Consider the following 12,976-nt stretch of genomic DNA (forward strand, 5'->3'; position numbering starts at 1 on the left):
TATGACCTCAAAATTCTACAAAGCAGGATTGTATTAATACTGCAAAAGTGTTCCTGCAATTGGCAACTCCCCCTGGGCCTGCTATAGCTCTCAGTATGCACAACATTGGAAATGTGGCAGCTCTCCATAACTTTAGTACCTGCCTGAAACTTTTAGGATTCTGTAGTCACAGAATGGCACCTGTCCCGTAGGATGCCCTGCTTTGACAGGCACATTTAAAAATAACCAGTCTGTATGTCAGCATTTGTTTAGTAGTTTTTTCTCCTTTGAGTATGAAAAGTTTGCTGCAGTCTTGGAAGTAAATTTCAGCCTCCCTGTTGCTGAAGTATTTCTTCAGCAGTGTATTCATTTGGAACTTTGAAGAATTCTTGTTCTGTGAAAAATAGTGTCAACTTTTTGTAGATGCAGCAAAGTGGCATTAAATCAGCACTAGTGGTTTATGTACAGGTTGGGTGAGAAAACCACGCATCAGCATTGTCTACAGCCTACAAGGTGGCAGGATGAGTCTGATCAGGCAACATCTTTGCAGTTTGCAAGGAATTACTGAATCATTTTTATCTTCCCGGACTGCAGTCATGTTCTGTAATTTAGTTTCTGAGCTGCTAACACTGAGATGATGTACTTACCAGAATTGTTCATCTTTAAGTAGTGGTTTGTATTTTGATGTGCCATGACTGTAAACATCATACGGGTCATATGTGCGATAAGAAATTGTCTTCCGCAGCTAGTGTACAGAATATATATATAAATGGTTTGTACAGAATATATATAAATGGCTGTCTGAATGTTTATGTTGAGGCACACAAAGTAACATGACAGATATGTACAGTTTAGTACAGAAAAAATTGGAGAGGGCAGTCACAGCAGCATTGGTCTCCAGATTAATGAAAAACTGGCAGACTGGAAGTAATGAACTAGACGTTAGTGAAAACAAGGAGAGTTAACAGCAGAACATGTTATATACTGAAGGAGTGTTTTGTTAATCATTCATGACAAATTTTGGGGAGATGCCTTAAACCAACTGAAGCAGTTGTAGTGGTTGAGGCGGGTGTTGAGTGGATGTCCAAAAAAGAAAGGCTTGTGAAAGAGTTGCTAAAACTAAAAGATTACAGAGCAATACAGAATATTAAAAGCACAAAGGAAAGAACTGCCAACACCAGTAACTACTTTCCAGAGCATAGATGTAGTGCAATGATTATGCTTTAGCAAAAGAATTTGGTGTGGAATGTCCTTCAAATGAAGTTGAAGAAAAACTGTGAAATAAAGGCACGTTTGCGTGCACACATTGGTTAGAAGGAAAGAAAATAAATGTTTTTATATACTTTGTGACCATTGGGTCAAATAGCCCAAGATTCTTTACAGGAAATTTACTTTGCTTGAGTTTAAAAGATCAAGGTTCTTGTTTTGTGTGAGACTAGGGAAAGGTGATTCACACAGCCTATCTTGACCTTGCCAAGGCTTTCGACACCATCCCCCATTCTGGAATTATAGCTAAACTCACTAAACTAGGTATAAATCCCTACGTCACAAGATGGGTTGCCAACTGGCTCACTGACAGAACCCACACTGTAAAAGTTGCAGACTCCAAATCTCTCTCCAAACCAGTGACAAGTGGAGTACCACAGGGTTCAGTCCTGGGACCTCTCCTGTTTGGTATCTACTTCCCTGAAGTACAGGCTAACACAGAAGGCCTCTGGCTAATGAAGTTTGCAGATGACTGCAAACTAGGAGCCATAGTAGAGTCCCCAAATGATGTAGACATCCTAAAGAAGGGCCTCACTGAGACAGATGCCTGGTGTCAGAGGCATGGCCTCAAGCTCAGTGCCAAAAAGTGCATTGTCATACCCTTTTGTAAAAACTCTGTACCCATGAACTACCACATAAATGGTAGTCTAGTTAATGCCGAATGTGTGATGAGGCCTTGGGACTCAGGTGGACAGTAGTCTCTCCTTTGATAATCACATCGCCATAGTGTCAGGAAATCCAATGTGGCACACCTCATCACAAGTGTTCTCATCCAGGAAAAAAGAGGTCATTGTTCCCCTCTACTCGGCACTCATTAGACCCATTATAGAGTACAACGCTCCTTTTGGAATGTACCTCACAAGACATCTTCAGCAGCTGGAAAGTCCACAGAAGTACCTCACAAAGGGGATTACTGGCCTCAAACAGATGCCCTACACTGACCATGTCAAAAAACTCCAGCTTTACTCCATAGCTTATTGCTTACTCCGAGGAGATCTCTGCCTAACATATAAAGCTATGTTAAACCCAGAGCTGTTGGACGTGCTACACCTAAAGAAATCCCAATCCCTCTGAGCTACACGCTCTAGGGACTTAAACCTTGTCATCACAATAAACAGGACATGCTGGAGGGATAGATTCCTGTCCCAGAGACTTCCTATACCTGGAACAAGCTATCCATCTATGTCAAGCAAAGTTCCTCATTAGCACTCTTCAAGAAAAATCTTAATGAGTGGATGGGAAATAGGAAATACACCCCAGGAATCACTTCTGTGGCTCTGCTAGACAAAGGCACAGGAAATTAACTTTCTTGGGTGGTGTAAGCCAGGGAACCTTGTTGGCTAGGCTTATCTAGGCCCTTGGGACGATAGCCTAGTACCTACCTATGAACCTATAGTATGTTTAGGCTTTTGAGTCAGTTTTACATGAATGATTACTGAACAAGGGGGACAAATTTCTGTGTAAATAAATTCACTATAAATTAAGAATTTGCAAATGCAGTCTACTGCAAAGGAGGAATGGTTGTTGGTCAGATATGGGTATAGTGTGAAATTAGTACTCTGTAGTGCTTTTAGGCTCTTGCAGAGTAACTGGAAGGAAAAGTTTAATTTGTGTGGGTAACGCAACAGTCTGCAGCAGCAGTGCAGTTTAGTTTAGGGGAGGATTTTAAGCTTGTTCTCAAAAGTGAACTGTCAAATTAGATTTAAATAAGACTTGAAAAAAATCTTCCCATCTGTAAGCGGTGATGGTTGGTGCTGTGATGGTTTAGGGTAGTGCTAACATGTTTTGGGGAATGCCTTGGGTTTTCTCAGTATACGCAAGAACTGAATAGTATGTTTTTGTGTGTTTTGGACAGCAATTTAATCTTGGTTTAGAGATTTTTATTGAGTCAGTATAAAATAAAATGTGTTTAACTGACAAAATTATTGTAATTGACTTCAATAATAGCCAGAAAAGCAGTAATAAAACTGAAATCTAAAAAAAAAACAGTCGATAAGTGAGGTAAAAAATGCTTAAGGAGGTGATCTGTAAGGGATTGGAGACAAAACTTAAAAAAAATAAAAAGATCTTTATGGGAATCAGCAGTGCATCATGATCTTTAGCAAAATTCTGGCACAGTGTTATTAATTCATTAGCCTTCGTGACACACAAATTAAGGAAACATGATCTCATATTGGAAATTTGATGTTTGCTTAAAAGAAAATAAGGTAAACAAATACCTGATCCCTTTGTGTAAATAGTTTTGGATGTGTGATTCTGTTTTTTCCCTTTTTAAGGGGCAGTATGGATTTTTTGAATTAGTATGGTGAAATGATAAAAAGTTTTTCAGTTTCTTAACAATGTAGACATAATTGAAACGCCAGGTTTAAAATGCAGTGTATAAGCTCTGACTGCCTAAATGTTTATTACTAGCACTCTTTAAGATTTTGATTGTGTAGCATTCTGTATGAAAAGATTGCGTACCAAGCAGTTTGTGTATTACTTGAAAATATGTGTTTCTCTAGCAATAAAAATGCTTCTGGTTAAAAAAATACATGCTCATGGGAGAGTGATTCCATCTCTTAAAGAAAATGTTTTTTAGAAGAGTAGATTACAGATCAAACAGATTGATCCAAGGGAGCTTGGAATGGGGACATGCCGCTCGATGTCCAGATTTTCACCTTTTTTTTTTGGTCTGTTCATAAAATGTGTGGTTTTCTGGCAAAACACAAATAATGATATTCTACCAACTTTCTGAGTTTATAAGAGCAGTATTTAAAATCTGCCCTTGTTTTTGGGCCTTTGTCCCCCCCCCCCCCATAATTTTAGAGCTTGTCTGGATTTCTTGCACCTGGAGTTTGAGAGGTACAAATAGGGGGTAGACATATAAAGTGGGAGAGGACTAGCTTTAAAAGTTGAGTAGAATTATTTCTCCATTGATATTCATCCTTCACATTATTGCTATGCAAGACAGTGAAGATACTCTGAATCTGGACAGAGATTTACAGCACTGCAAGAGCAAAATGTTAAAGGAGCAGATATCTCCCTTAAGTTGCATTTTTGTACTGGACGGAAGTCACGTTTAATCAGCCAACTTGGAAACTAAAAAGTTAATAATTTCAAATTAAAAAGTGTTAGTTTACTCCTTTATAAGTATAAATGACAGCAGGGCTTCAGGGAATCTTCTTTAAGGAAAATATGATGGATGGACTGAATATTTTGTGATTTAGAACCCTAGGAGAGGTTTTCAAAAGGACATGTAAGAACAGAATGAAGGAAAAATGGTATATTTCAGAAGGTAAGCAGATAATGGAGACGTTAGGAAAGCATTTACTATTCTGCTGTACCTCAATATGTTTTTTTTTTCCCTAGGATGTGATTAATTGCATTGGTGGACTGAATGTTCTGTTTCCAATACTTGAGCAAATCAATAATCTGAATGGTGTATTACCAGAAAAAAATGTGAATGATTTGACTGCAGCAGAACTTACTCCTGAAATAATGTCTCCGGCAGATGAGGACTGGGTAGTTTTACCTTCCACAAGAGCTTCAGGTACTGTAAAACTGTTAGTTCTGTTATGAGTAATGTGTTTTACAAATGAAAATTGTTCCAGTCATGTCTTAAGTGTGCAACTATAGATCATAAGCTTGGAGAAGTGCTGAATGAAGAACTATTTTCTTGAGTTTCCTGATCCAAAATGTGGTATTGCTTTGGATAAATTTTGTAATTTCTGTCTCAAAACTCATCTTTACTTTGTTAGTAAACTGCATTGTTTGGTTTGATCCCATTCTGAAACTGGAGTTTTGTACATTAATTGTAGACTTGAATATATAATTGTGAGTTTCCATTCTGATGTTGCACACATATTGAGATTTATAGCCTTTTTTAAAAATGTGTCACTACACTTTTAGTCATGATACACTTTGCCATGAAACACTTTTAATCATTACACTTTGAAGTGTCTTATTTTTTGCAGCAGGGTTTATGACAGAGTGCATTGAAAATTAACTCTTTTACTAAAGGTTTTTGAGAAGCCTGTGCCCTTATTAACTCACTAGTTTTGGCGGCATATATATATATATATATATATATATATATATATATATATATATATATATATATATATATATATACACATAAAGGGTGGCATCTCCAAAGTAATTTGACATAATCTCATAACATTTTCAATAAATTAGAGTTTAGTGATAAATCTTGGAATATGCTGTTAACTTCAAAGATGCAAAGGAGCAACAACATCTTGTATTTTAATTAAAATTATTATACATAACTCCTTACTGCTACATTTAAAAATGAAAATTTCACTTTACAGAAAAGGTTACAACAGTGTTATATGCTTATGTGCTTAATATATTTGTGCGTGTTAATGTAAAGAGAAGTTATACTTGTAGTTTTAAAGTTGAAAGTTTAAGAAATGTTGCATCATGGATTCCAAGATGGCCGCTAACTAGGAGGCACACTTCACAGACAGCTCCTGACTGGGAATTAAAATCTAAACCAATCTTGGCTTAAACATGTCTCAAAACCCAGCAGAAATCAAGAAATCTAACAATAAACTGGATACTAAACCATTTTTTCAGAAGATTTCGCAAAAAGAAAATCACAGTATTTTATACTTAGCTGCGAGACCACATGTGCTGACAGGGGAACATATATAAAAGTACAGACTTCACTGAAAATCTGCAGTTTCTGCAAAGAAAATAAAAAATACCAATTGTAGTAGTATGGATTCAATGGAAGCACAAACAATAAAAACAAAACTTTCACAATTAAGCACTCCTGAGAAAGAAGTAAGTACAAAAAAAAAAACAAAGAACTGCAAAGCTGCAAACAGAGAAGCAGACTCCCAAAATGGCAACTGAAAAATCTCTCTTACTGGAAGACCTTAAATTAGCTCTAATACCTCTGCAGGAAGAAGTAAAATCTTTTTCTACAAAACTAAATGCCTTTGGTAATACCTTAGACCAAATATCATCCAGACTACAGAAAAACTAAGAGAAAGCTCTAGAAAATGAATACAAGATAGAGGAAATAAAAAAGTAACATTGCCGCAGGAAAAACAATATCTGAATTGCAACAAAAAATAATAGACTTAGAAGCAAGGTCTAGAAGAAACAATGTGCTTATCAGAGGCATCCCTGAATCATATGAGCAAACCTCCCTGCATGCTGCAATAACAGAAATATGTGAACTATTCCTGGATAAAAATGTGGCAGTACAAAGCTTTGTAATGGAGAGGTTCCATAGAGCACTAAGAAAATCCCAAACAATTAATGCTCCAAGACAAGTATATGTGAGATTACTGAATGCAGCTCATGCCATCATGGTTTTACAAGCAGGCAAAATAAAAAAAACAAATCATGGAAAGGAAATATAATAGTTGCACAAGATCTACCATTAATAATCAAACGGAGACAAATTATTTCACCATTTTGTGCATATTTGATAAAGAACAAAATAAAGTTCCAAATGAAGTATCCTGCTTTACTGCATTTCCAGTTTAAGGGTTCTGCATACCAAATAAAAAAGATGAAGCAAACTCAACCTTCTTGAAAGTATTTAATGAAATCCCTCCAAAATAACAAGGGAAAAGTAAGTACATTTGTTCTGCTACTGTAAGCATTTCTAGTGCATCTATGGTATAAAAGCACTTAATTCCGATGAAATAATGATGTCACTATTGTTTTAAACATTATTTTAGTAGTTTCTGATGTAACCTTACCTTAAAATACAAGAACAACACTTTAAAAGCTTTATTTTCCGTTTCAACGTTCTAAAAGCTGTTTTTCCAGGAAGCTGAGTCACAGCAAGCATCCCATGACCTTTGACCTCTCGCCAAAAACGTAAATAAGTCCTCAGTGATGTCAGAGTCAAAAGCCAGGCTATGGTAGCCTAGAAATCACAAAAAGAAGCAAATAAAAGATAAAAGCAAAGCTATATCTTCCACAGCTCGTATACATCAAAAACCAGGAAGTAAAATCAAAGCTGCAAGGCTGTAAATAGAGAGACTGCTTTTTTCTTCAAGAATAAGAACTATACATGGCTTAAATTCCACAGAAGTACTGCAGTATTTGTATCTCAATACATGTAAGCCCATAAAGACCGTCTTGATTGCAAAATAATTATGAAGCACTAACAGTCTAGCAGAAACAAAGGATGGAAGCAGTATTAAGTAAGAACTGTGTAAGAAGCCATGATTTAAAAGATCCTTGCATAGAAGAAATGGGAAAGGAAGAAAAAAAAAAAGGAAATGCATAAAAAAAAAAAAAAAAAAAAAAATAGCTTATGAAGAAGAGATTAAAATAATATGAAACGGTTGGCACATTAATGTTAACAAAATGTATATATGCTCTTTCATGATGTAGCTTTTTTTTTTTTTGCGAACTATCAGTTACTAGAGGAAAAGTATAGTGTTTATACATGAAGCATGCTAAGTAAAGCATATTGTGAAGACGTATTCGTATGTGAAATTTCACATACATAGTATTATTGAGGAAACAAAAGAAGTTTTGAAAGCACAAATTACAGTTGTACTATATTTACTTAACAGTATATGTACTAGCAAAGTCAGCTAATAAATAAAAATAAGCTATTACTGTCTGAAATAGCTGGGAAACTTGGAATATAGAAGCGTAAACATTAACTACCCTACTGCCTACTTGGGTTAAGAACACGCGACAAGTTATTTTAGTTAGGTTGCTGTCTGGGGAGTGTCTCCCCTGGAAATGTGTGATGTTTTTTGGAATGCAAAATAACTATTGTATTGTAGTTAAATCTGTAGATAGGGATTGTTTTTTTAATTTCAGAATGTTGTTTACACTATTTGTTTATTGGATATTCTTTTCTCTTTCAGAGATTTGGAGTAAGTGGTTAGGCACCAAGGAAAGTTTGAAAGAGGATTTTGTCACCTTAATCTTATGTCTAACTATTTCTCAGTCCATAGTAAAATGTGTGCAAAGTGCTCCGACAAGATTCAAAATAAAATACATAGATACCTCAGATATAAAAAGAACAAAATGGGTAATATAGCCTCATGGAATATAAATGACTTACAGGACACTAAAAAGAAAAAGCTAGTCATGCATCTCATTTATAATTCAAGAACTGATGTAACCTTTCTGCAGGAAACACACATGACTATGGAACAGTGGGACAAGGGTAATAAAAAAATTCTAAATGGATTAAGAAAATAATAGCAGCTGGAGACAGTACTTCAGCAAGATGCACAGCTGTAATAATCAAGAAATCATTTGATGGTAATATCATTAATTATAACTATGATATTAAAGGAAGATGGTACTGTTTTACAACCTTACTGCCAACTCACAAGAATCCTGCATTACTGTGTAATGTTTATGGTCCATGTAACTACCAACTTGATTTCTTAATTGAATTGTATAATTTGATAAATAAACATCCAAATCACTCATTATAATTGGGGGGGGGGGGGGCGGGACTGGAATATAACTATTAATCCACTAAAAGATAGGTCAAATAAACATACTCTCCAAGCCACAACATTTCTATCAGAACTAATTGAGGACTTCAACTTAATAGATCCATTTGAACGAAACAATACAGACACTCAAGGTACCAGATACACTTATTTTTCCCCATATCATAAAACCTGGTCTAGGATTGACGTGTTTTTGATTTCTCAAGGCTTGGCACATCATGAAGTGAGCTGTAACACAGAACCTAGATCTTTATCAGATCACTCTAAAATAAATCTAAAAATAACACATAAGGTGGGGTATAAATTATACAATACAGCAAACTGGACATTAAATACAAATTTGCTGAAAAATAAAGAGAACAATAGATTATTAAATCTCTAATGCAATTAAATGAAGTTTTTTTTAAGTGGCAAGATTCATCTGGACATTCAGTGGGAAGCCTTTAAATTTACGGCTAGGGGTTCTTTCATCCAAACGACATCATATTTTAAAAAACGAAGAGAAAATATAGAGCAATTAGAAAACAAGCTAAGACTGCTGGAAACTGAGCTACAAAAAAGGTAATCCTACTATTGAAAAGCAAATAGCAAGCTTACAGAAACAATGAGATTATAACACAACAATTATTGTGTACAGAACTCAGAATGCTACATAAATATGCAGAATGGGCGCAAACACCTTCAAAAATATTAGCAAGAATTATCAACTTAAGAACCCCCATTGTAAAATACAAGAAATAAACTATAAAGACAAGACGTATAGATCTCACATTGAAATAATTGGGGTTTTTGAAGAAATATTTCAAAACATATATGGCCCACAAGAGTATATTAATGAGAACCTATTTCAGTCCTTTGCAAATAACTCAGAATTTCCTAAGGTTAATGAATCCCAAGCCAATAACCTTAAAAGCTTAACAGAAGAGGAAATTAGTAGTGCTATTCATAAAATAAAACCTCAAAAAGCTCCTGGCCCTAATGGATATGTAGCAGAATTTTATAAACACTTTAAGTCTCACGTCACACCAGTACTTTTAAAACTATATTATACAAGTTGAGATATCTGACCTATATATAAACAACTCCAAAACTGTGCTTATTCCAAAACCAAATACAGAGCCCACAAACCCAAATAATTATAGACATATAGCTTTGATTAATCTGGACATTAAGATTTTCTCAACAATTATAGCTCAAAGAATACAAAAGGTAGCTCCAGTCATATCATCGGAACAGTTAGGTTTTATGAGTCATAGACAAGTTAAGGATAACACATTAACCACAGATACTCTAAACCATTTATGTGCTAAGGACAAATCCCCGAAATATGCATTATCTGTCAACGCAACAAAAGCCTTTGACAGAGTAAATCAGAATGTTTTTACATTTTATATTGTATAAATTTGGATTCCCTAAGGAATATATAAAAATGATCAAAACATATACTAAAGCAACTACTACCCTTTATATTAATAAGAAAACTTCTAAACCATTACAAATAGTTAACAGAACAAGACAAGGTTGCCCACTTTCACCACATTTGTTTAATCTGTATGTAGAAACACCACTACTGCAAATCATCTTATCTAGGTCTCCAACACCCAAATTAAATACACCGCATTTGCGGATGATTTTAATATCTACTGTCAATATCCAAATATTGATTTAAATAAAATACTATCATCTGTAGATACTTTTTCCATGGTATCCAACTATGAGATTAATCCCAGGAAATCAATCGTATATCCAATTAATCCAATAGGACATAGAGTTTTACTAAGGTCAAAGTGCAATACACTCCGAAATATTTGGGTATAAACTTTAGTCATGTACAAGCAGAATTGTTCACTAACAATATTGGTAAAACATGGTACAATATAGTTGAGTATGAATAAATGGGAAATCTACCTTATCAAAAGCCTCAGTTATAAAAATGAACATTCTGCCTAAAATTTTATATCTCAATGCCATTTTTATAAAAATACCAGTTACTTTCTTTAATAAAATGAAAGGTAGACTGGCAAAATTCATATGGTACCCAAAGTGTGTGAGAATTAGCTATGATAAGCCAATACCCACAAAAGAAAAAGGTGGCCTAGGCCTTCTTGACTTTGTTATACTATGAAATTATTAATGCAAGCCATATCATACAGATAACGAATTATGACCAAGTAGGGAATACATGGTATCCATTATGAATCATATTACTATATAGGGACATAACACAATATAAAATCAATCCAAAATCGATTCCCTTTATAAAACAGGAAACTCTTAAAACAATAAAAATTCATCCAATATCAATTAACAACTCTGAAATTTTTAAACTACTGATTTCAGTAAACTTAGTAGATACAATTACTCTCTTGCAACCAATTCACAATAATCCAGGTATAAAACTAGCAAACAATATGATAAATCTGGATAACTTTCCTTTAATAAAAAATTATACAGTTTGGGATTTTTATCAAATAAGCAATATTTCATTGAAAGATATCACAAACTAAGTCAAAGTCAGTAAAAATTATAACCTGATAATTAAATCATATATCTAGTAAATGTTCTAACCAAAGATATCAAAGTAGTCGAGCAAGAAGTCAAGTTAGCAAAACAAATTATAAAAATGCTATTAAGTAAAAAGAAAATGATATCAAACACTTATAAATTGATAGCAACTATTAAATACCAAAACACTATCATCTTTTAAAAATTTGGGATAGGAAGGACACCACCATAACAGATAACCAAAAGGAAGTAGCTATCAAAAACACTATAAAACTGACACCATATAAAAAGTTAATATATACACAACTCATGATTTTTGACAATGCATACTTCACACCTGTATATCTCAACTAATTTAACCCATCCAAGTCACCATATTGTCCCTTTTGCCCAAATAAAGAAGCAGACATCCTTCATATATCCGGGAGCTGTAAAACAGTATATAAGCTATGGTGTTCACTTAGAATTCTGTTAGAGAAATTAGGATACTCAAAATTTACACTCTCATGGCAAACAGCTATACTCCATTTATTTAAGGGTAATATTAACAAGTTATCCAAACATATCATAATAACACTTTGCACTCTGATGAAAGCTTATATAGCAAAAAACTGGATTGATAGATCAAAATTAACCTAGTTAGAATACAAAAGCATAGCAAAAAAAACACATATTAGCCAAAAAAAAAACTATATACAAAAAGTCAGAGAAATCAAATATGTTATCAAGAGTACTGTAAAACATTAATTGAAATACTGTCTTAATAGTCTGGTATAGTCTATGTATTTTAAGGATAGTAAACATTACTGCTGGAATCAAACCTTCTACTAAAGGTGCTGCAATACATTAATTGATATCTTGTCATGAATACTATGTAAATACTATGTACATAAGAAATGTAAACACACCACTCTGTTGAGATTAGCAACCAAATTAAGTAAGGTGACATATATGTATATAAGTTTTTAGTAGAGTAGAATGTTGTCATATTATAAGTTGATTTATGCATATATTATAGCTCACAGTAGTAAAGTTGGTATAATAAATATGCCATATGGAAAAACTTTTGGACAAACTTATAATTTAATTATATCAGTGTGATAATACTATGTTTTTCTACAAAATATGAATGTTATTAGCATATTGGGCAATAACTATCATTACATGTTTATGAATGTACAATGTAACATCAACTGTACCACATGTAATTATCTTATTCTTTTTTTGTTTTTATACCAGAAAAGTTTTCAATAAAAAGATATTTGATAAAAAGACTTTAGACAACGCCTCTAAACAGCAGTAGTTCTGTATTGCTTTAAGTTTTTCTTGTAAATTGTTTATACAAAGCATGAGATTAATAGCATTAAACCATGCGACAACATAGTTTAAAATGTGTGAAAGTTAGTATACCGTTAAATAGTATTTAAAACAACAGAAAATCTTTCTGAGAAATTAGCATTTATATTTCTTATAACAGCTATCATCATCATCATTTTCAAACACAGTTGCTGTGTTGAAGTAAGAGTGAAAAAAAGTTGAGCAGGGCAGACTAGATACCCCTGCATCAATCTCTAGCATATTCTTTGGGATGCCAAGGTATTTTCAGGTAACCTGTGAAATATTGTCCAGCATGTTATGGTTCTGCTTTTGGACCTCCTCGCAGTGACCTATGATGGTACCTTTACTGGGGAAGGTAACCATGGTGTATTCTCACAGGGTGTCCAGTGCAACTCAGCTGACTTCTTTCCAACATGTAGAAGCAGTAGTTGTAC

The 12,976-nt window shown here is 34.1% G+C and overlaps 1 protein-coding gene across 1 annotated transcript in view; it reads left to right on the plus strand.

The window, feature by feature from the left end:
• Nucleotides 1–12,976, plus strand: part of NBEAL1 (neurobeachin like 1) — a 2,263,075-nt gene that overhangs the window by 785,940 nt on the left and 1,464,159 nt on the right. The window contains exon 22 of the mRNA XM_044075407.1: nucleotides 4,597–4,777. Coding sequence (XP_043931342.1) covers nucleotides 4,597–4,777 — 181 coding nt within the window. The remainder of the gene's footprint in view (nucleotides 1–4,596; nucleotides 4,778–12,976) is intronic.

The sequence above is a fragment of the Protopterus annectens genome, chromosome 6.part1 (assembly GCF_019279795.1).
Source record: "Protopterus annectens isolate FY-2018-M chromosome 6.part1, PAN1.0, whole genome shotgun sequence".
Classification (NCBI taxonomy): domain Eukaryota; kingdom Metazoa; phylum Chordata; order Ceratodontiformes; family Protopteridae; genus Protopterus; species Protopterus annectens.